This window comes from Zingiber officinale, chromosome 3B (assembly GCF_018446385.1).
Source record: "Zingiber officinale cultivar Zhangliang chromosome 3B, Zo_v1.1, whole genome shotgun sequence".
NCBI classification, from domain to species: domain Eukaryota; kingdom Viridiplantae; phylum Streptophyta; class Magnoliopsida; order Zingiberales; family Zingiberaceae; genus Zingiber; species Zingiber officinale.
In genome coordinates this window covers 31,576,799-31,601,947 of record NC_055991.1, presented here as the reverse complement: position 1 = coordinate 31,601,947, position 25,149 = coordinate 31,576,799, and the positions used below count along the sequence as shown (strand labels likewise).

The following is a 25,149-nucleotide window of genomic DNA, read 5'->3' as shown; positions in this document are numbered from 1 at the left end:
TAAGTATCGTTTGCAATCCAAGTCTAAACCTCTAAGAACAGATAAGTTAAATTTGGAATCAATAATGTTAAGTTCTATTTGCGGTTCCATATTTAATTTCTAAAGAACACAATAGATTGTTAGGAAAGGTTCAGGACTTGTACAAAATTTTTATACAGGGGAACCGGTACGATATTCCTAGGACCAACCAACAGTTATCTCTTTAAAAATTCTCATAGAGGATGTCGAGTTGGAGATGAGGCATTTACTAATTCAGGGATGACTAATTGGAGAAAAGCAATCGAAGTATTTAATACGCATATTGGTGGTGTAGCTAGTGCTCACAATGATGCAAGAACACAACTTGAGGCTTTTCAAAATCAACGACAAAGTGTGTTACATTTGCTACAAGCGCAGGGGTGTGGAATGGAGGTTGCATATCGCACTCGATTAACGGTAGCTTTAGATGTTACACGCTTTCTTTTGAAACAAGGTTTGCCTTTCCGTGGACATAACGAGTCATTGAGTTCCTCAAATAAAGGTAACTTTCTTGAATTGATTGAGTGGTATACCCAAAGAAATGATGAGGTTGCCAAGACCATGAATGGAAATGCCCCTGGAAACAATCAAATGAAGTCTCCAATAGTTCAAAAGGATTTAACACGGGCTTGTGATGCTGAAGTCACAAATGTCATTCTTAATGATATAAAAGACAATATATTTTCTCTAATGGTTGATGAGTGTCGAGATATTTCAATCAAAGAACAAATGGGAGTTGTTTTAAGATACGTGAACAAACATGGATGTGTTATTGAAAGATTTCTTGCTATTGTACATGTGTCTGACACTTCTGCTATTTCTTTGAAGAAGGTTATTGATGAATTATTTGCAAAACATAAGTTGTCATTATCAAGATTGAGAGGTCAAGGATATGATGGATCTTCAAATATGTGAGGTGAGTATAATGGATTGAAGGCTCTTATACTGAAGGAAAATTCATCTGCAAGGTATATCCATTATTTTGGTCACCAGCTTCAACTAGTTGTTATTGCAGTTGCTAAAAGCAATCGAATTGTGAGTGATTTCTTCCAATATGTTACTATGATTGTGAATATTACTGGTGCTTCATGCAAAAGAAAAGATAAGTTTAAACAACTTGAACATGATAGACTTGTAGAATGTTTGGAGAAAGGAGATATTGTTACTGGCAAAGGAAAAAATCAGGAAATCAGTTTAAAACGACCAGGGGATACTCGTTGGGGTTCACATTACATGACTATTATCCGTTTGATGTCTACGTGGACTTCTATTTTACAAGTGCTTGAAAATGTGTATAATGATGGTACTAATGATGATAATAGTGGTATCGCCATCAGTTTGATTGATAAGATGGAAAGTTATGAATTTGTGTTTATGATGCATTTGATGAAATCTTTATTGGGAATCACAAATGAATTGTCACTTGCCTTACAACAAAAGGATCAAAACATTGTACTAGCTGTCAGTTTGATCAAGATAATGAAAGTTTGATTACAAAAATTGAGAGAGGAAGGATGGGAGAATTTTTTGGACGTCGTCAACAAATTTTATAGTAACCATTATGATCCCAGTACCGAATATGGAAGAAAATATGAGAACTCGTGGTCGCAGCAGACGTAATGGACAAATGATTACTAATTTTCATCACTATCATGTTGAAATTTTTTTGTCAGGTATTATCTTTAAATATTTTATTGAATTTTAATTTTATAATAATGCTTTTTATTCATTTTTTTATTGTTACAATATTAGGTTCTTGATATGATGGTTCAAGAGATGAATAATCGATTTTCAGAATCAAGTATGAAGGTACTTACTTGCATTGCTTGCTTAGATCCAAAGGACTCTTTTTCTCAATTTGATATTGGTAAGCTACTCCACCTTGCTGAACTTTATCCGGAGGACTTTTCATTGGCTGATCGTGTAATACTTGAGGACCAACTTGAAACTTATATTCAAAATGTATGAGGTGAATTTTCTATAATTGAAGATTTGGGAAATCTTGCTAAAAAGATGGTTGAAACAGACAAGAATACAATTTTTTCATTGGTATATCGTTTGATCGAGTTAGCATTAGTTTTACCAATTGCAACTGCTTCTGTTGAAAGAGTTTTTTCTGCAATGAAAATTATCAAGATCGATTTGCGTAATAGGATGGGGGATGAGTGGATGAATAACAGTTTGGTAGTATACATCGAAAAGGATATTTTTTCTACAATTGAAAATGAATAAATTTTACAATATTTTCAATAGATGAACACTCGTAGGATCTAGTTGTCTCCTTTTGTTTGTATGTCTAGATCTGATGCTGATAGTTCAAGTATCAAAAAATAATTACTTTATTGGTATGCACATATTTTTATGTCTGTATCATTATCATTATCAATTTAGTATTTTATCTATTAATATATTTATTTAATAGTAAGAATTTTTTTTAGTCTCTTCTTTGAGCACCCCTCTAAATTTTTGTCTGGATCTGCCACTGGCTGTCCTGTCCCGTTGCTTGGTCGAGCGAGGTAGCTGCTCAGCCAGGACCCATCCGCTCTGACAACCTTAGGTGGCTCCTCCATGCGGTAGCTGTAGTAATCTGTCTTCTTCCGTCCGGATGAACTATCCCATCTCCATCGGCGTCTTGATAATATGACTTGAATGTCTGCTTATCATATCCTCCCAAGTCGGAAGGCTTGCCCGCTCGGACATGTCTCCCGCCAATCGGTCCTTGAATATCCTGACCGGTCGTTGCATTTATTCTCCTTTCGATTCCTTGACGGTTGGGCATTGATCATCTTGACTTTGATTTCCACCGTCACTATCCCGATCGGTTGTTGTATTTATTCTCCGTTCGGCTCCTTGATGCTTGGGTATTTATCATTTTGACTTTAATTTTCACCGTGATAATTGATCCCGTATTAAGTAGGCTTCCTTCCGTCGTCACACCAATAGTAATTACTTTTTTGGTTGCTATGAAACATCACTCTCTTTGAAATTGAATGCGAGGATTGTTTTTCCAATCTCTATCAGATCAACCTATATAGACTTTTTGTTCGCAAGCCATCAGTAGATTGTTTATTGTCGTTGAGTCGACTTCTTCGCACCTTATTGTTCTCAAATACAAATCGACTAGGATTTATATTTGAGAATTTTTTTTTCAAATAGGGAGCGTAATTAAAGGATGTTCGGCTTCTGGACTGACCATCGCGTGCGCTTCCCAATTTATCCTGATGACCAGTGAAAAATTTCTGTGGAACTGAACTAGTCATCCCTAAAGATAATTAATAAGATTAATTAGAATTATCATTTTTTTTCAAATCTGACTGTTTTGCACATTTAGAGGTCATTTGTGCTTTTTGAACATTTTTTAATATTTAAATAAATATACTCTAAAAAATTCATTACAGTCCACTCATATTTATTTTATAAGTGCCTAAACAATTTTAATTTATCTGGTAACAATTTTATAATATTTCTACATGACCATTTTCTCAAATTTTGATAAATCCATGACAAACTGTGGATCCATTACAGTAGCCGTCCCTCAGGCTGTCCATGAGAGGTAAAACAAAAAACTCAAGTAGTGAATACCTCTATAGAGACGGAAACGGTGGAATTCTCTACTGAATTTTAACTCCTAACTATTATAATTATATCCCAAATATTTATCATTACTTGAGAGTTTGATAAATTCAAATCTAATTGTATAAATATTTTGACCAAAATTTAATTTTTAGTCAATTTTTTAATGTGAATATAAAATACCTAAACTGCCTTTTATGTATCTATTAGAGTCTATTAATAATTTCAAAATAACCAAACAAATTAAAATTGTAATATAACAATTTTATCTTGACTATTTTTTTAATATACTCTTTTTAAAAAAAAAATGTATAGATGTAATGTAGAGGACTATTCAAGTTCACCTATGCTTTAATATACTTAAATACTCAGTGATACAATTGAAAGATATTATATAGCAATTTTGTTTTTTTAATCAAATATTATATAGCAATTTTAACCCTATATATACATGATTATTTTTATTTTTTTTTGGCAATATAGTAATTTTATCCAAAATTATTCCATGTTCTATTTTTATCAAAATTATTATATTTTTAATTTACGTTTCATTTTTTCAAAAAGTATGAATAAAATTTCTACGGCTTCAAATTTGATAATTAAAAAATTACAGTTTATATTAATTTTTTAAAGTATATAATTTTATAATTTTTTTATTTATTTTTTTTAGCTTTCAGTTAAAGTCTATTAAATTTTATTTTGAGTTTAGAGATTGGACCCTTCGTTATTATTAAAAAACATTAATTCATTTCTAAAAAAATTAATTAATTTAATTTTGTACTGAATTTAATTTTAATTGAATACTCCGTCTTACTTATAATTTTCAAATATTAATTCTATTTTTCTTTTAAAAAATAAAAAACTTGGTCCAGTGTGCTCGATTTCACATGTTCTTTGGCAGGGTTTAGGTTTTTAGGCAGTGAGGCGGAGCTATGTGGCGGCCATTGATCCGACGATCATCTCCGATCTACTCGACTCAGGTCTGTCTCCAAACCCTGCCTCTGATCCCTCCTCCTCCTTCCTCACCCGCATGGATCCGCCCCGTCGACGCCCGCCTCCCCACGCTCCGATTCTTCTCTTCCTCCGAGATGGAGATGGGGATGGGGATTAAGACAGACGAGCATTGTGAAGCGGACGAAAGCGTTACCCGTTTGTGGAAGGCGAACATTGACGATGATGATACCTCTGATATTTTCGCGGACGAGAAGTTCGAAGAAACGGCCGAGACTGAGTGCGACGTCGATCTGGAGCAGGTCGAGAAGGTCAGGTCCCTTGTTGGTGGCACTTCGCAAGATTCCTTGGAAACAAGATTGGATCAGATTGACGTGACATTGAGTGCCGAGTTAGTGGCGTTGGTGCTTCAGACGCCGGATGTCTTACCTCAAAATCTGATTAACTTCTTCATATGGGCTTGGAAGAGTGAAGAAGAGACAGTCAGATCATCAAGGACGGTGGAAATTCTTGTCGACGCTGTCAGTGGTTCTACTGAGCTTAGCAAAATGGAGGCGTACAAGTTGTGGGATTTGGTTAAGGAAATCGGGAAGAATAACGCGGTGCTGCTGAATACTTCAATTCTTAATCAATTGATTTCTTTGTTTGGGAGATTGCAGAAACCTAGGGCTGGTCTCGAAGTGTTCAACAAGTTCAGCGACTTTGGTTGCTCCCCGGATAGGAATACATACTGCTTGACAATTGCTGCCCTCGGCACACGATCCTTGTTTAACACTGCCTGGCCTGTTTGTGAGAAGATGCTTACCTCCGAAGACCTCCCTGATGGCGAGAATATTGGGAAGATAATTACATTCTTGTGTAAAGGGAAAAAAGCAAAGGAGGCTCATTTGGTTTACCTGATGGCTCAGCAGAAGGAGATGTTACTGCCAAGTTCTTGCTTAGATATTCTGGTTAGGAGTCTTTCCAGAAAGGAAGAAACGCTGCATATGGCTCTAGAGTTGCTAAACAACTATCCTAAGGAATATGTAAGGAATGCCAATGCTATTTTTGCTTTAGTAATTCAAGGTTTATGCAGGGCCAAACAACCTCAGGAGGCAAAAAAGCTATTATTTAGGATGGTTCAGTCAGGTCCACCACCTGGAACTGCCGTGTTTAATTATGTCATCACTGCTCTTTCAAAGGGAGGAGAAATGGAGGATGCCATTTCTCTGATGAACTTAATTAAAGAAAGAGGATTGCAACCAGATATTTACACCTACAGTGTTATCATGAGTGGCTTTGCAGAAGGTGGCCTGATGGACGAGGCCTATCAAATCTATCGTGAAGCCAAGAAGAAACATTCTAAGCTTAGTCCTGTCACTTATCACATAATTATACGTGGTTATTGCAAGATGGAGGAGTATGAGAAGGCTCTTAAATGCTTGAAGGAGATGAAAGAGGATGGAGTACAACCAAATTCAGATGAGTACAACAAACTAATACGATCTTTGTGCCTTAAGGCTCTTGATTGGCGCACAGCTGAAAAGCTTCTGGAAGAGATGAAAGAGAGTGGCTTGTTCCTTAAGGATGCCACACGCAGTCTCATTTTGGCAGTCAAGGAATTGGAAGAGGAAGCAAAGTCTGAATCCGTTGGCGATGAAGTGTAATTTAATTATTCCCGACCCATGTTTAGATAATGTAATACCTAGTTCTGATATCATCATCAAAGTCATATCAAGTTTTGGCTTGGGAAGGAGCAGTGGAATCTCATAAATAATAGTGTCTTTTCTCTCTATCATATGAGCTGATAATATACATTACAGACTGAGATCATTGTTTTTGTCATGGTTTGCATTTGAATTTGCATTTCATTTTTGATAAGAACAATTATTCTGTGAATGTTTCTTCCTGCAGGAAATACTTGGTTTGATTCTGATGAGCTATGAAATGTTTAAAACCATTATTTGAACTTGGTCGGTATTACTGCATAACATGCCAGGAGCTGGCCTGGCCTCATCATTTCCGTGTAAATGTGCTGTTGAAGTGCAGTTATATGGGTAGATTTTTTCGTTATGCACAGGAAGACTAGATCTCTACCATATGTTTGTTAGATCCTAATCGACTGATAGCATCTTTCTCCCAGGCATTTAGAAGCCAGTTAACTCATGGCACAGTTGTTACTGCTAGCCAAGATACAATGGAAGGAATGCTGGACAGATTAGGTATGTTGATATTTCAGTTGCTAATGTAGTAATGTTAATATGGAGGCTTTACTAATTAGATATTTAGTCATGATAAGAACTGCAGTTTACTTGTTCTTTAATTGGTTCTATGCGCTATGGCTTTGTGTTTGTTAAATTGATCCCTTTTTTCAGTTATTAAATCAACCAATTTGCTGCAGGATATCATAGTAAAGTAATTTTGAAATATCAATTCCAGTCTATACTCTCTGATTGATTTTTAGTCCTCTTAAATGCATTCCACTCTCGGTGAATACTAATAGTCATCAACATGTTTTTATGCTTTTACCTAGTATTCTCGTAGTTGTTTTTTTTTTTATTCTACATGATATGACTACATCCCTCATACCTTACAATATTTCAGTCCATGGAATGCTACATTTAAGAAATTTTTGAACTTACTAATGTTCGTCTCAAAATCTTAAATATTAGATAATTAGTTAATACTTTTATACCATTAACTCCTATGATGCTAAGCAATTTGGTTTCACGTTGTACACCATATGTGCGGTTGATTTAAGAATTTTGGGTTGACTAGCTATTGGTTCCCAACGCTTTCTGATTTATCTAGATGGTTGTTAAAAAAATTTTGTGGGATCAAATCAGTTACCTAATATTTTGTGCCAACTCAAAAATCAAAAATCATTTTGACCGTTTGTATCATTCTCATGTGTTTGTATCAGCTAGAATAATTCAGTAATTTATGTTTCTATCCATCTTGTGGAATTTGCCAATCACATATAAGAAATTCGGATCCTCTTCTAGGTGTTTTGATCATTTTAGGGAGGGTTGGGAAGAAAGTTTACTTATTTAAAAGTGATTTTTATAGAGATTATTTTAAAGTTAAGAACTAAAATATAGAGTGTTAGGAAATAAAAGTCAAAAGTTAATATAAAGAAAATTTTGAGTATTTAATGAATAATTACTTTTAAATTTAATTTTTAATTAAATGATAATAATTTCCATAAATTATTTTTTTTAATTATCTAAATATAATTTTGATACACCATCAATAATAATGTGTTTATATAATTATTATTATATTTTAAATATTATATCAAAATTATTTTTTATAACATAAATATTTGAAAAAATATATAAAATTAATAAAAATAAAAATATACAAAGATAATAAAATTTATATTAATACATAAAAAAATATGTATAAAAAATTTTGGAAATATAAATTATATAAAAATATAAAATATTATTTTAAAAATAAATACTTATAATAAAATATGATTGAAATTTTATAAATAATTTTGGAAGTGACATAAATGAGGAGCGAAATTAGGTCAAAATTGTAGTGATAAATATGTAAATGATACATTTATTAAGGATATAAATGTTAATTTTTAATTTTAGACCATAAAAAAAGTTAAAGTAAGATTCTTATTTCTAACTTTTCTAACTTTTAAGTAAAAATTATAGAAACTAAAGTATAATTTAAAATTTATAAATATTTAAAAGTGCTCCTATATATCGAATTTAAGAAGTGTTGAGTAGATGTTCTACCGTACTCTCTTAATATATTTTTGATAATTTGAAGCGATTTTGATAAGTTTAAATAATTTAATAAATTGATAAGGACCTTTTAATATAAAATATATATTATATTTTGATAAATTAAATTAATTTATTTGAATATATTGTAATACTTACGTTGTAATTGTTATAATAATATTTTTAATAAGATATGGTGAAATGAGAAATATATTGATATATTATTTGAAAATTTTTTATATAAAAGGGAATTTTTTAGTTGGCATTAAATATCTAAATCTTTGGCTCGACTAATTTTGAAGATGACTAATTTAATCTATAGAAATTTTCTACTAATAGTTTGAGTAAATCAGAAAAATACACGTTGACATTCATTCTAATAGTCCACTTTTTCAAATTCGCTACCTATTAGGGTAGGGAGGAAGAGAAGAGGAGAACATATTTTTTTTAATTGCTTACCAAACTACCTACAAGAGTCTAAGTGTGTTAAGCCTACTGTGGAATTATATATTTCAGTCGGGTTTGAATTAAAATTGGTCAAAATTGATTGAAAAATTTATAAAGTTTGGAATAATATAAAATTAAATTTGTCTGATTCTTTTAATTATATTCATGTCCTCAAATATTTTTTTACAGTAAGAGCAATAATTGTTTTAGTAAGAATATAATGTGTTTAAAAAAATTTTAATTTGTGATAAAAAATTATTACTATATCGTATATAAATGGTATTGAAAGTATGAATATAAATAGAAAAATTAAATTAATATATATAATTTTTTATATTATTTTATGTTTTAGTCAAAATTATTGATAAATTCGAGAGCTCAAATTATATGGAAGTGAATTGTATGTGCTCGTCTAATTCTTAAATATCATTTTCATATATTATATTAATAATAATAATTTTTAGAATACGAATTAAATTTTTTAATCGATGGTCTGAATCGATTTGGGATCTTATTTTCTGGATGAAAACATATTTTAAAAGGGTAAAATGAGGATGAGATAGTAATTTAATAATTTTGAAATTTAATTTAGCTATTCAGTAACTTTTTGACTACATGGTTCACCGTTTTTAATCGTTCCCCACACACACAGATATATATATATATATATATATATATATTAAAAACAAAGGGACCCGCACGTCGTTTTTGCTGAACTGTGTAGTTTATCAAGAAACTTATTAAATTCGAAATATCGAAAGAAGAAAAAAATCCTCTTTTTTCTGATTCTCTTTTGGAGTTAGCGCTCTTAGATCTCTTAAAATCCTTACAAGGACCTCTGCCTGCACCTTCACATCCCAGCCATGCATAAAAAAATAATAATAATAATAAAAAAAAAACTATAAGCAAACCACTTAATTAGATCAATAGAACTTGACATATATAATTGTACAGATCACTTACAGTAAACGATAGCTAACCGTATCCAACAAAGAATCAAAGAAGACAGTGAGTGGCAGCACTAATTTAATTTTCACCTTCAACGAATTTCATCTCCGCATGATCTATGTATCTTTCTAATCCTCCATCATCCATCACTGGTCACTGGATGATTCCATGAGCAGTAGTGTTTCTTCATATACTTAGATACTACTGTTGCGAGCTGCTGTTGCTGTACCAGAGGTTTTTAACAAATTGCAGCAGCAGACTGAGGAAGGAGATGGCGTCTCTAAACACTCTCTTCTTGATCTGGCCACGCCTTTGAACCTTGTTGCTTCTGTTACCCATGTCTTGTCTCTCTTGTGCCTTTGCAGAGATCGATTTTGGATTGTGTTGTTTGGTTTTGCAGAAGGTTAATGGGCAATTTAAAAGTAGCAGTGATCGATCTTCCAGAAGTAGGTAAAATAGCGCGTTTGTGGATATTACTAGGAAGCAATACGCGTTCCGTAGTTTGGATTATTAGTGTTTTTTTAGGTATAATAGATTTTTTTTAAAAAAAAAAATAGCTCATGATTTATTACTATCACATCAAATAATTATTTTTTTTATTTAAATATTATTTGAACATCAAAATATAATATATTTTTTTATTCAGAAATGTCATCACGATGCCATGACGATAGAATTTTGGCCCAGAATAAAAAACGATGACGTTGAAACTTCTCTTCGATTTCTTCTTGTGGCGTTGTCGTCGATTCCTATAGAATTAACACGTGTCAAAGAATTACCAAGAGTTATTCCGATGAGACATCTAATACGTAAGTCATCAATATGTTTAAGAGCCCCAAATAGAATAATAAAATGATAAAAAAATAGAATAATTAATGATGGTGATAGTAGATCACCGTGTCTCTTGGCATGCTCGAAAGTCGGAAGGTTGACAACTCAGAAGGTCGGGAGGTTAGGAAGTTGGATCGACTCGAACTATTGGATTGACTCGGTCAACTCAAAGAGTACTCTTGACCAAGTCATGTATCATGCCATATAGATTCCCTGCTTACCCGGTCAAGACTCAAGAGAACTCTCCGATCGAATCCAGGCCTGTACTCTTACCTCCACATCAAATATAAATATTTTCCTATACGCTTTACTTTAATCTCAAATGAATAATTTGTTTTTATTTAGACATGTACAGGTATTCTCACATTGTATTAAATTGATTTTATAAATAAAAAATGAAGTAGGTAGATCACAAATATGCATCACTAAATCGACAAGGGTCCTACCTATCTTGTTTAGATATTATTTGATCCCTGGAGCATAATTTAGTGATAAGTGTTTGAAATAAGATTGTAATAATCAGAGATTTTATCGACCAGACACTCACCGCTTGAGCTTTCCTACTTTACCATCCTCTCAACGGCAATGAATGACCTGGGGATACTAATATAACAATTCCATATTATTTTTTTATGTTTAGATATTATTTTATTAAACATGATCACATATCCATAAGAATTAAGCAATGTTCTCTCTATTTGTTTATCACATTTTTGCCCAATTTTTTTTTGTTATTTTAACATCCAATTAATTCATATATATATATATATATATATATATATATATATATATATATATATATATATATATATATATATATATATATATCCGGCTTACTGTCGGTACGTGAGCATAAATTGATACATTGTAGTCATGCTTGTAGTATTAGTATTAACTCTAAGAGTCAATTATGAAATGATTGTCATATTCGGATTAGAATCATTGAGTCAGACTCAAGTAAATCCAACCATATGAATTCAATCTAATCCGAATTAGACTTGTGTTTGATTTAAATGAATTCATTCATTAAAGAGAATTAATAGAGATTAATGAAGAATTAATCTAAAAATTCATTCAATTTCAAAAATTGAATTCAAAATGAAGAGTTTCAAAATGGCCTTAATGGAGTGTTAATGCTCATTAAGTCTCATTAAGTGAGTTAATGCTCATTAAGTATTTTCATTGGATGAAATACAAAAGACATTTTTCTCTCATTTTGTGGATGAATTTCATTTTTCTTCCTCTCCTCTCTTTCTTTGGTTGAAACTCTTTAAAGGGTTGCTAGCACAACCTTGAGGGTGCATTTGGTTCGGGGTTATTCTTGATAACCTTGGTTATCCATCCAAGGTTATCAACAAAAATCTTATTTGGTTTAGGTATTCGATGATTCCCGAGTAATGTTCCATGCCCGACACGTCAGCAAAAGGGTCATGCAGTCCGGAATCGAAAAACCTCAGAAAACTAAGGTTTTTCTTGATTCGGGGGTTAACGAATTTTTTTTACCAAAAATACCCTCCGATAAGAAAAAACATGAAAAAAGAGAAAAAAATGTAAAAAAATATTAAAAAAATGAAAAAAAATATATATATATAAATGTTTAAAAAATTTAAAAATTTTAAAAAAAAAATTAAAAAAAATAAATAATTTCAAAAATAAAAAATAAAAAATTTAAATTTTAAAAAATTAAATTTTTTTAAAAAATTAAAAAAATAAAAATATTTCAAAAAATTTTAAAATAAAAAAATTTAAAAAAATAAATAAATTAAAATTAAAATTAAAAAAATGTAAAAAAAAATAAAAAATAAAAAAACACATAAAAAAGTAAAAAAATATATACAGGAAAAAGAAAAGTAAAAAACATAAAAAAAATAAATAATAATAATAATATTATTATTATTATGTATAGTTGGTTTTGTAACTAAGGGTAATACGGTAAAATATTAAACTAGGGTATTCATTAAAACCTTCAAACAAATAAGTTTTTGTTGCATTACCTAGGTTGAACCAAACAACATTTGGTTATGTTTTATTCCTCATAACCTTGGATATGTGATTACCTGGTAATCACATAACCAAGGTTATACATGATAACTTGAACCAAACGCACCATGAGTGTTGGTCTTCTCCATTCTCTTGTGTTCGTGTGGATACCGAAAGAGGCACGGACACATGATCGTGCTGAGATCCTAGCTGTCAGGAGATCGAGTACATGCATCAAAGGTATAACACCCTATTATCATGAAACTTAGTATATGTTGTTGTTTTCTTCCTTCGCATGGATCTTCTGATAGGAACTAGATGCTTTCTGTTGCACTTTCTACGTGTTTAGCACCCTAGTTCCTTACAGTGATATCAGCGTCACTTGCGAAGGCATATACTAAGTTGTAGTTGATTTTATATGTGATATAGAAATTGCATGAGATTTTACTATGATTTACATGATTACGAATATGATTTTGACCAACGGTCTCAACTAAAGTTTTGTGGGTAGTGGGGTCTCGGGCATAGCAACAACTCATATAATGAGTGTGCAAAAGAATTTTGCTTCGGGGGTGCTGCCCCTCACCCCGCAAGGGGCGTTGCTGTTTGTGCAATATCCCTTTAGTTAAAGTTGACCAAGTTGACTAAGCTTGAGTTGGCGCAAGCTTTTGATGTTTGGATTTCAATGTTTAACAATACATGGAGATTGCGGATGTAATGGTCCGATTGGGGAAATTGCTAGTGCAATTCCCCTCTGGTAAGGACTTGACCAGATTGATGTGAAGAAGAGTCAAGTAGGTCAAAGGGGTGATCGGATACTTGACTGAGAAAGTGCTAACTGGAGGTTAGGCAGTTTGAAATCCTGGTGAGTGATGCCAGGCAGATGGAAAGTCCTGGTGAGTGAAGTCAGGCATAAGAAAATCCTGGTGAGTGAAGCCAGGTGAAAATCCTAGTGAGTGAAGCTAGGTGAAAGTCCTGGTGAGTGAAGCCAAGCGGGTGAAAGTCCTGGTGAGTGAAGCTGGGCAGTGGAAAAATCCTGGTGAATGAAGCCAGGCGAAAATCCTAGTGAGTGAATATAAATGAAAGTCCTGGTGAGTGAAGTCAAGCACGTGAAAATTCAGGTGGGTCAAGGTAGACCGGACACATGGTGTTGGGAAGTCCAAATAAGTCAAAGGATTGACCGGATACTTAGCATGTGAAAATCCAGGTGGGTCAAGGTTGACCGGACACTTGGTATTGGGAAGTCTAAGTAGGTCAAAGGATTGACTGGACACTTGGCACGAGGAGAAAAGTCCAAGTGAGTCGAATGGATTGACCGGACACTTGGTAAGGAGTTCTAGCAGGTCAAGGTTCACCGGATGCTATGCATGAGGTTCAATCAAAATAGAGGAATATTTTATAGAATTTTTAAAAGTAGATGATACATCAGGAAAAGATCTTTTTGATACGCTTATTAATATAATAAAGAAAATTGAACTGGATGTAAATGACATAAGAGGATAAGGATATGATAATGGGTCTAATATGAAAGATAAACAACAAGGCATACAAAAGAGATTGTTAGATATACATTCTAGAGCTTTTTATACACCATGTGGTTGTCATAGTTTTAATTTAGTACTATGTGATATGACTAATTCTTGTCCTAGTGCTATAACATTTTTTGGTGTGATACAATGTATTTACTCATTATTTTCTTCTTCTACAAAAAGATGGAAAATTTTACAAGACCATGTTTCTAATTTAACTCTTAAACCATTATCACAAACACGTTGGGAAAGTCATATTGAAAGTGTTAAAGCAATAAAATATCAAGTTCCACAGATAAGAGAAACTTTATATAAACTTGTAGAAACTAGTGATGATCCTAAAACAAAAAGTGAAACAAATTCTTTAGCAACATATGAGTTTGAAAATTTTGAATTTTTATTAGGTATGGTTATTTGATATGATATATTATTTGCAGTTAATACTATTAGTAAATCTTTACAATATAAAGATATGAATATTGCTATTGCATTAGATCAGTTAAAAGGTCTTGTTTCTTTTTTTAATGATTATAAAAAAAAATGAATTCTTTTTTTTAATGATTATAAAAAAAATGGATTCATATCTGCTTTGATTTCTGACAAAGAGGTTACAAATGAAATGAATATAGAATCAAAATTTCGTAAAAACGTGTAATTAGAAGAAATAAACGATTTGATGTGAATAAAATTAATGAGGTGAAGTTTTCTCCTGAAAAATCCTTTAAAATTAATTACTTTAATTATATTATTGACCATGCTATTCCTTCACTTCAAAATAGGTTTGAACAATTTAAAATATATTAAGAGAATTTTTATTTTTTATATGACATAGAAAAGTTAAAATTGTTTGATGATAATTTTTAAAAATAAAATATTTAAATCTTGAAAATTTTTTAACACATGACATGTTATGGTTTAGATTTATTTTTAGAATAAAAAGTTTTTAAAAAATAATAAATCCATAATTAAAAATTACATTTAAGGTATTGAACCTTATAAAAAAAATTAAATTCTTGTCCTAATGCATTGATAGCTTATAGAATATTATTAACTATACCTGTCAGTGTAGCTTCAGTAGAAAGAAGTTTTTCAAAATTAAAATTAATAAAGTCTTATTTACGTTTAACAATGTCTCAAGAAAGATTAAATAATCTAGTAATTTTATCAATTGAAAAAAAATTATTATCAAAAGTTGAATATAAAAATTTAATTAATATTTTTACATCTCAAAAAGTTAGAAAATTAAATTTTATATAAAAATTTATTTTTAAATTAATATTTATTTTTTTAAAAAAAAATAAACCAGCTATTATCGGTCACAAGTCCAAATGAAAAAGGGTGAGAGAAAATTTTATTTTTTTTAAAAAAATTATTAAAGAGCTAAATTTTTTTTCCCCTAGGGCCTCATGGAACCTTGAGATACCCTAAACTTAGTATATATTGTTGTTTTCTTCCTTCGCATATATCTTCTTATAGAAACTAGATATTTTCGGTTACATTTTCTACATATTTAACGTCCTAATTCCTTACATTTAGAACATCCAAAATAATTGTAATTCAGTGAGAGTTCTTCTGATTATTATATCTATGTTATGTTAAAAGTAAAAAAAATCATATATCTTTCTACTATCAAAAACCTCCCCAATAACTCTTTCATGTATCTCATATTTTTTAAATCCCTACCCCACATATCTCTCTTCATTTAAAAAAAAAAAAAAAAACACCTCAAGTATCATATTTAAATTAAAAATTTTATGTTAATAAAAAAATTAAAACGTGCAGGTGCGGCTCCATACAAATGGAGCCGTTCCTTACCTAATGGGAAGGAGCTCCCTCCCCGTGTCGCCACCCCTACGGTGGATGCCCTTAGCTTTGGGAGCATAAATTGATTTCGAAACATTATTTAAAGACTTTTTTTTATGTGGTAAATTGACGATTTCAAAATGTACAAGAGCGTTTTGAAATAAAAACAATTATCCATAGGGGTCACAATAGAAAATAAGTCCAACATGTGCGTTCACACGGAGGAAGATTGTTTGAGGGGACTTTCTTGGCCTTCAAGTTAGTAACATTTTTTGTGGAATGTTGTTGACTTTTTCCGGCTTCACAAAATGGACACATATAAATTTTTATGCGAATAATGAGTTTTGTTGCTAATTTCTAGAGTTTATAGAATGATAGTTGATACCGTGAGAATCAAGTTCGTGTCGGGTCAGCCAATGCATCTAGGTGGTCCCATCTCAAGCCAATTAAGTGTTGAAAAATTGAATGAAAAACACGACGTGTGGATTGTAGTCTCACAATGATTGAAAGCAAGGCTTTTCGATTGATTCGGAATAAAGAGGGATGGAAATCCAGGGTCCGGAGGACATCAACTCATTGCTCGTAAAAATCAGTCAGGACACGGTATGTTTGTGTAAGGCAACTTGTTGGCCACCAAAGCCAAGGTTGCCAATTTACTTGCACGCCACGTGGCAAGCTTGTTTGCACGCCATGTGGCAAGCCACGTGGCAAGTTTGCAAGAGCTTGCAAGCCACTTAGCCAACAGCAAGCCACGTAACGTGGCTTGCTGGCAAGTTGAAGCCAACAGCAGGCTTGCTGTGCTTGCAAGCCTTGTACCAGGCAAGGTCTATATAAGAGACCTTAAGTGGACTTCAAGAGAGCAGAGCAAAATTCAAGAGAGTAGAGCAGAATAAAAAGCTCAGTGAGCTTTGTGAGCGAAGTTGAAGTGAGCTTTGTGTGCTCCTCCATTCCTCCTTGAATCCTCATGTTTCTTTCCCTTCTGTTGTGTACTTCTTTTGCTCAACAGAAATAGTGATAGTTTTCGGATCTAGTTCAGATCGTCACGACAACCAGTGCTCGGTTGTGCTCGTGATCCTGCCGTTTTATCCTGGGAAACAGACGCCCACTTAATCCTCTGAGCACCGCGGAGGGGCCAAATCTGTTTTAAGGAGACAGCGCTCTGCTGGACTCGGCATCCACTCTGAGTTCGTGTTGCAGCTCTCGACATCCTGTCAGCAACTCTCAGCAGCAACGTGGCGCTGCTCGACAACTCACGGTGTCCGTGACTCATCTACTCGGCGCGTGACTCGGCTCGCTAGAGTCGACAGTTTGAGATTATCTGCTCAAACCTACTTGATTGTAAGTTCTTGTGACTCTGGTACGCACTTGGAAGCGTGGAAAAGAGCTTCTGAGACGATCACACAGATTGTAACGGGGTTTACTCCCAACAAAACTTAAAACAGATTCGTTCTGTTACCATGGCGGCAGAAAATGTTGAGATGCAACAACATCTCTTTATACTCCTCAGCAAAATGGAGTTGCTGAACGAAAGAATCGGACTCTTAAGGAGATGATGAATGCTCTTCTATTGAGCTCTGGATTGCCAGAATCCATGTGGGGGGAAGCTGTGCTAACAGCTAATTACCTTTTAAATAAAGTGCCCCGGAAGAAAATAGATAAGAGCCCTTATGAGTTGTGGAATGGAAGACAACCGTCCTACAAATATTTACGAATGTGCGGGTGTCTTACCAAAGTGTTGGTGCCTGATCTGAAAATGATTAAGATAGGACCAAAGACTGTTGATTGCATCTTCATTGGCAATGCACAAAACAGCACTGCATATAGATTTTGTGTGTATGAGTTGCACATACCGGAGATACATAAGAACTCGATAATCGAATCGAGAAATGCCTCGTTCTTCGAGCATGTGTTTCCATATAAGACCCGAGAGGATGCTAGCTCCTCAAAACGGGCAAATGAAACACAAGGCGAAGAAGAAGATGATAATAATGATGAACCAGTTAAGGTTGAGCTTAGACGGAGTAAAAGAGCTCGGGTAGAAAAATCCTACGGATCGGATTTTATCACTTTCATGCTGGAAAGTGAGCCCCGGAGTTACTCAGAAGCAGTAAGCTCGTCTGATGGGCCTCACTAAAGAGAGGCAATTGCATCTGAGATAGATTCTATCTTACAAAATCACACTTGGGAACTCGTGGATCTTCCTCCGGGAAGTAAACCACTAGGTTGCAAGTGGATTTTCAAGAGGAAAATGAAGTCAAATGACACAATCTATAAATACAAGGCTAGATTGGTAATCAAAGGATACCGACAATGAGAAGGCTTTGATTACTTCGATACATACTCTCCGGTATCTAGAATAACTTCCATTAGAGTATTGTTGGCTATCGCTGCTCTATGGAATCTCGAAATACATCAAATGGATGTAAAGACAGTCTTTCTAAACGGGGATTTAGAAGAGGAAATCTATATGGACCAACCTGAGGGGATTTCTGTGTCAGGACAGAAACACAAGGTCTGTAGATTGGTGAAGTCATTATATGGCTTGAAACAAACACCAAAGTAGTGGCATGAGAAATTTGATAATGCCATGAAGGAATGTGGATTCAAGATCAATGAATGTGATAAATGTGTCTACATGAGAGTCACAGAGAATGACTATGTCATCTTGTGCCTCTATGTAGATGACATACTTATCATTGGGAGTAATGATAAGATAATCAAATCCACTAAAGACATGTTGAACTCAAGATTTGACATGAAAGATATGGGCCTAGCTGATGTGATTCTAGGAATCAAAATTCTTAGAACGACAGAAGGACTTGTTCTTAATCAGTCCCATTACGTGGACAAGATTCTTGAGAAATTCACCAAGGGTGATACTGCGTTGACACGAACGCCGATAGATACGAGTCAACATCTATCGAAAAATCGTGGTGAAAGTATCTCGCAGATAGAGTACTCGCTAGTGATTGGAAGTCTGATGTACTTGATGAGTTGTACACGACCAGACTTAGCCTACGCAGTAAGCAGACTGAGCAGATACACGAGTGATCCTGTCCGAATCAGAAGTCAACGGACGCTGGGGACGTGGCGCTCCCTGCTGGACCCTCGAGTGCTCCGGCGAACCTGCAACAAACCGAGCCGGGAGGGGTGTCCCGGCGACGGCCCTCCGACGCTCAAGTCAGGCGAGGAATAACAAAGAGGTGGCTTCAGAGATTAAGACCCGCGTACCTCCGATGAAGAAATGGAGGCCTTATATAGACCTCTCGAAGGAGCCTGGGCGCGCCAATCAAAGCAATCACCTGCTTTCGACCATGCTCAGGTATGAGTTTGTCAGAAGGGCATCCATAAGGCCATACCGCTACTGTATCAACCTCTCCATGATGTGACGGCGAGATCCTCCATCGTGCACTCTTGTGTACGGCGTAATCATCAGACATGCCTTTGCTGACATCCCATATCCTGAGCCGAACGAATAGGCCGCTCGGCTAATCTTTGTATCCTCGCCCTTATCCTGGCCGAGCGGACCACCCGCTCGGCCCTTCGGTCCCAGCCGGGCGGACACCCGCTCGGCCATTCAGTCTTCCCGCCTTGGCGTCGGAAACCCAAGCCCATGGCTGGGTTATCTTTGGCTCCGCTCGGACCTACTCAACTGCTCGGCGCGGCCATTAACCGCTTAGTCAGCCCTCCATCTGTCCTCAAGCTGGGACCCTTCAGGAAGTGGGTCCCCCATTCTTACCGCCGGATCACTTGCCTTCCCTTCAAGTCTAGTCGAAGGAGGCAGTGAGTCCGACTGACTGGACTATGTGTCCGAGCGGGCGGTCGTCGCCTTACCGTCGCTTATAATATCCCTTGAGCCGTTCGGCCCTTATGCCAAATTCAGCCGCTCAGCTCTTCGTTTTGGTTGTCTTGTCGCTCAACGTGGATGTTTGCTTGTCTAAATCTTCTCGAAAATCACGCAAATCCTCTTCATTAAGCCGAAGCATGCGCGGTATGGGCGCATTAATTGCGCCTGGTGACAGAGCGCCACGTGGCTCTTCTTGCGTGGCGGTGATGATCCGTACGATGGGACGCCGATTACTTTGAAATGGACGGTTAGATGATGACCTCGCCTCTCGTGACCTGCATCCGACGGACGAGGCCGACCAGCCTCGTTCGCATAAAGCCTTCGTCTTCGCCTTTACGCTGCAGTCTCTGTTTCATTCCGCTTCTTCCGTCGAAGGTTCCCGCAGCTGCCTCATTCCGGCTGTCCTAGTTCTTGCCTCTTGGTGGTTTTCGGCTTTCTGGTGATCTTCTCCGCTCATCTTCCCTCAGTAAGCTTCTCCCTTCCTTTCGTTCGGCCTTTCCCTTTCGCGTGGGACTTCTTTCGTTCCCTTGCTTGCGAACTTTTATCTGTCCTCCGTTTCCGAGTTTCTTTCGGCTTCCTTCTTTCTTTTTCTTGGTACTTTAGTCATGGCAAGCACTTCCGTACCCATTGTTGATGTTCATGGCCCTTGGTATCTGACCATAGAGAGTCGATTTGATGAAGAGGGCGCTCGACGCCTTGTTTGGACGTACGGGATTCCTGATGACCATGAAATAGTTATAGCCGACCCGACCAACCGGCCCCATGACCCTCCGATCGGCACCGTTTGTTTTTTTCTAGACCAATTCCAGGGCGGCCTTAGATTTCCTACCCATCCCTTTATTTTGGAGGTTTGTAATTATTTCCGCATCCCGCTCGGCCAACTTGTGTCGAATTCCTTCAGGCTGCTGAGCGGGGTGGTCGTCCTCTTTAGGCTGCACAGTATCCCACTCGACCCCCAAATATTCCACTACTTCTTCTACCCCAAACAATCCGAGTTGGGTACTTTTATTTTCCAAAGTAGAATAGGCTTCAAATTTTTTGAGAATATGCCGACCTCCAACAAGCACTGGAAGGAGTTCTTCTTCTATATACGACTTCCCGAGCGGCATTCGGAACCAAATGGCGGCATCAGAGCCAAGCTCGGCAAATTCGGAAACAATCCACCTACCTTCATGCTGGTTGTCGGTCGTACAAAATCGACCGATTGCTTCTCAAGGGGTGTTGTACATTTTGGACTATCTCCTTGGGCCAATCTTCCCTACCGCATGAGTAAGGACTCTTTACTCCATTCGCCTTTTTATCTAAGCGATTTTAATTTTTCCACCTGCGGTGAAGTCATGTGGCGCGCAAGGCTACCGATCATCTGGCAAGGCCGTGGAAATCGAGGCTACCAAAAAGAACTCGCCGGCGGGTCTCATCCCTAGCCGCCCGGCAGATGCAGGAGAGGGGGGGGCACAAGTTGCCTCGTCCGCTTCAGCGGAGGTTGAGGCGGATCCTATTTCCTCCGCTCCAGCCGAGCTGGAAGTTCGGCGAAAACGTCGAAGAGGCTCCAGCCTTCCGCCGATCCAAGAGGGCGATCCACAAGCGTCGATCGGGGTTGCTTCGCCAGATTGCACGCCATCGCAGATCGGGACCCCAGTGGCCTCGCCCACCGCACAGCCTTCTGGCTCTCCTCCACGGACTCGTCGTCGCTTACGACGGTTGGGCGAAACTTCAACCATAGGGGAGTCCTCGGGCCAGGCGACTGCGTCTGAGGAAGTGCCGGCCGGCCACCCTACCATCAAGACCGGAGGAATATTTATTGTCCGCCGATCGGCCATCAAGCCCCGTTCATGAAATAACCTTGACGGGTCCGCTCGCCAAGCTTTTCGAGGACACCCAGATTCGGGTGGCCCTCATGACGCGTAAGCAGCTAGGCGATAACAACATGCAGCAGGCCACTCAGGTAGGTTCATTTTTCTCCTTGTGCCCTGCTACTGTTCGGTTCCTGATTTTATTATTTTCCTTACAGCATTGGGCCGAGCAAATCGCCACTAGCCATCGGCTAGCCGAGCTGGAGGATCTCATGGAAAAACTCCAAGTCTCGGGGGGTCCATCAGCCGAGCGGGAGAAACAAGCCCTCGAGGCCGAACAGAAGAAGGCCGCCGACCTGGCTACAGAGGTGGCTCGACTCGAAGACTTGGTGAAGAAGCGCGACGGAGACGTGAAGCGCGCCAGTAGCCGGAAGAGGCGGGCGATTGCTGATCTGGACAAGATGAAAGTTGAAGTCCGAGCCCTAGATCAGCAATCTAAGAAACTGGAAGCCCAACTAACTGCTAAACGGGAGGGGCGCTCGGCTGAACGTACTAAAGCGGAGGTCGACCAGAAAGTTCTCCAAGATTCACTTATTGCCTCCCGGGCGGCGCTCAGAAAATATAAGGAGGGAGAGCCGAGTCACCTAGCAGCAGCGCGCCAAGAATACCTCCGCTCGGAGCGGTTCGGCACAAAATTCGGTGGCAACGTCTCCTCAACTTTCGCCGAGGCGGTCAAGGTCACCATGGCGTACTTGAAGAAGGGTGGCCACCTTCCTGCGGGAATGCACATTCCTGCCTCCGACCTGGCGGCCATGATAGATGATATCCCGGACGCCTTTTTTAATTTTGAGGACCCGGAGTGAGGCGAGTTCTTCCAAGTACTTCTTGTATTTCATCCGCTCTGCTGATGTAAATTTTTGCATGTGCCGATCGGCCAAATTGTGTTCCTTTGCCTGTATTTTTGTTTGCCCTTCATTGCCCTTTTTTAGTCTGTTTGGTGCTTATTCGTAGAATCAGTTAAGCTCCACGTGTTTCCCACTGGACGACCGATCAGGTTAATCAATTGGCTTGTTTTCCTCGAAATCGTTTAACGATTGGCTGCACTATTTGTATTCAGTGAATGCGAAGTATTGGCAAACCGATGGCCGATCGGACTTAATCAATTTAGTACTTGCGAACGCTCGTTATTTGGCGTCCTTAGTTCCATCCGAGAAGTTCACGCGGGTTTTGGCTCTCGAGCTCCGCTCGAATATTTATAGCCGATCGGCGCGGCTCTCGATCTTTAACGACGGTGCTCGTCGGCGCGGATATTTATAGCCGATCGGCGCGGCTCTCGATCTTTAACGACGGTGCTCGTCGGCGCGGATATTTATAGCCGATCGGCGCGGCTCTCGATCTTTAACGACGGGGCTCGTCGGCGCGGATATTTATAGCCGATCGGCGCGGCTCTCGATCTTTAACGACGGAGCTCGTCGGTGCGGATATTTATAGCCGATCGGCGCGGCTCTCGATCTTTAACGACGGAGCTCGTCGGCGCGGATATTTATAGCCGATCGGCGCGGCTCTCGATCTTTAACGACGGAGCTCGTCGGCGCGGATATTTATAGCCGATCGGCGCGGCTCTCGATCTTTAACGACGGAGCTCGTCGGCGCGGATATTTATAGCCGATCGGCGCGCGCTCGATCTTTAACGACGGAGCTCGTCGGTAGCGGATATTTATAGCCGATCTCGATCTTTAACGACGGAGCTCGTCGGCGCGAATATTTATAGCCGATCGGTGCGCTCTCGATCTTTAACGATGGAGCTCGTCGGCGCGGATATTTATAGCCAGATCGGCGCGGCTCTCTCTTTAACGACGGAGCTCGTCGGCGTGGATATTTATAGCCGATCGGCGCCGCTCGATCTTTAACGACGGAGCTCGTCGGGCGGATATTTATAGCCGATCGGCGCGACTCTCGATCTTTAACGATGGAGCTCGTCGGGCGGATATTTATAGCCGATCGGTGCGGCTCTCGATCTTTAACGACGGAGCTTGTCGGCGCGGATATTTATAGCCGACCAGCGATGTTCTCGATCTTTAACGACGGAGCTCGTCGGCGCGGATATTTATAGCCGATCGGCGCGGCTCTCGATCTTTAACGACGGAGCTCGTCGGCGCGGATATTTATAGCCGATCGGCGCGGCTCTCGATCTTTAACGACGGAGCTCGTCGGCGCGGATATTTATAGCCGGTCGGCGCGGCTCTCGATCTTTAACGACGGAGCTCGACGGCGCGGATATTTATAGCCGATCGGCGCGGCTCTCGATCTTTAACGTCGGAGCTCGTCGTGCTTTTAAGCCTAATTTGGACAATGTTTACCTGCCGAACGGCACGGTCTTCGGATATTTAGCCATGGCTCTCTCGATCTTTAACGACGGAGCTCGTCGACGCGGATATTTATAGCCGATCGACGCGGCTCCCGATCTTTAACGACGGAGCTCGTCGGCGCGGATATTTATAGCCGATCGGCGTAGCTCTCGATCTTTAACGACGGAGCTCGTCAGCGCGGATATTTATAGCCGGTCGGCGTGGCTCTCGATCTTTAACGACGGGGCTCGTCGGCGAGGATATTTATAGCCGGTCGGCGCTTCTCTCGATCTTTAACGACGGAGCTCGTCGACGCGGATATTTATAGCCGATCGGCGCGGCTCTCGATCTTTAACGACGGAGCTCGTCGGCGCAGATATTTATAGCCGGTCGGCGCGGCTCTCGATCTTTAACGACGGAGCTCGTCGGCGCGGATATTTATAGTCGGTCGGCGCGACTCTCGATTTTTAACGACGGGGCTCTTCGGCCTTTCGCTCGGACGTTTATAGACGCCGGCTCGTCTCTCGATCTTTAACGTCGGAGCTCGACGGCGCGGATATTTATAGCCGGTCGGCGCGACTCTCGATCTTTAACGTCGGAGCTCGACGGCGCGGATATTTATAGCCGGTCGGCGCGACTCTCGATCTTTAACAACGGGGCTCGTCGGCGCGGATATTTATAGTCGGTCGGCGCGGCTCTCGATCTTTAACGACGGAGCTCGTCGGCGCGGATATTTATAGCCGGTCGGCGCGGCTCTCGATCTTTAACGACGGGGCTCGTCGGCCTTTCGAGGCTAACTCCTTACCAGGCCGAGCGGCCTTGGCCTTCGTGTCATATCCCGTGCTCGAACGATATTTATGCCCGGCCGAACAGCACGGGCTATTTGCTTACAAAGTCTTTAAATATATAAACCTCCCGGCCGATCGGCTCGGGGGCCTTCACATAGTAAGCCATTCGGCGGATAATGCTCAATGTGTTTTCATCTGTTTGCTTCCTGCATTACAAGTACATAGACGACTAGCATATACACAAAAACGGATTACATTCGTGCACCTTTCATCCAACTCGATAAGGCTGGAGATGATTTGCATTCCACGGTCGATCCAGCTGCCGCCCGGCCTGCTGAAGCCGAGGTTGTTTGCTGTTGCGCTCGCTCAGCTTGTGCTTTCTCCTTTTGCTGCGCCACTATCTGGGCCGCCTTCGCCTCAACTATAGCGTCAAACTCTTCTTGTGAGAGTGCCACGGTACGTAGTCTTCCAACCTTGTCCATTGCCTCTGCTCGGATGCAGGTGCGTTCCCACAGACGGCGCCAAATTGATCCTGTCCGAATCAGAAGTCAACGGACGCTGGAGACGTGGC

At 38.6% G+C, this 25,149-nt stretch overlaps 2 protein-coding genes across 2 annotated transcripts; both read left to right on the top strand.

The window, feature by feature from the left end:
- Positions 1–258: 258 nt before the first annotated feature.
- Positions 259–2,250, top strand: LOC122054793 (zinc finger MYM-type protein 1-like). Its single transcript, XM_042616223.1, has 4 exons — positions 259–849; positions 955–1,503; positions 1,771–1,885; positions 2,009–2,250. Exons 1-4 carry the CDS (start codon positions 259–261, stop codon positions 2,248–2,250), a joined length of 1,497 nt encoding a protein of 498 aa, XP_042472157.1.
- Positions 2,251–4,472: 2,222 nt separating this feature from the next.
- LOC122056326 (pentatricopeptide repeat-containing protein At3g02650, mitochondrial-like) lies at positions 4,473–6,402 on the top strand. Its single transcript, XM_042618239.1, has one exon. It carries the CDS (start codon positions 4,524–4,526, stop codon positions 6,186–6,188), a length of 1,665 nt encoding a protein of 554 aa, XP_042474173.1. The 5' UTR covers positions 4,473–4,523; the 3' UTR covers positions 6,189–6,402.
- Positions 6,403–25,149: the final 18,747 nt, after the last annotated feature.

Excerpts from the sequence above, each read along its gene's own strand:
- LOC122054793 (XM_042616223.1), top strand. The coding sequence starts at position 259 with ATGACTAATTGGAGAAAAGCAATCGAAGTATTTAATACGCATATTGGT. Across the intron at positions 1,504-1,770 it reads GTTTGATCAAGATAATGAAA|GTTCTTGATATGATGGTTCA; the intron begins GTTTGATTACAA and ends TTACAATATTAG. Across the intron at positions 1,886-2,008 it reads TTTTTCTCAATTTGATATTG|ATTTGGGAAATCTTGCTAAA; the intron begins GTAAGCTACTCC and ends CTATAATTGAAG.
- LOC122056326 (XM_042618239.1), top strand. The coding sequence starts at position 4,524 with ATGTGGCGGCCATTGATCCGACGATCATCTCCGATCTACTCGACTCAG.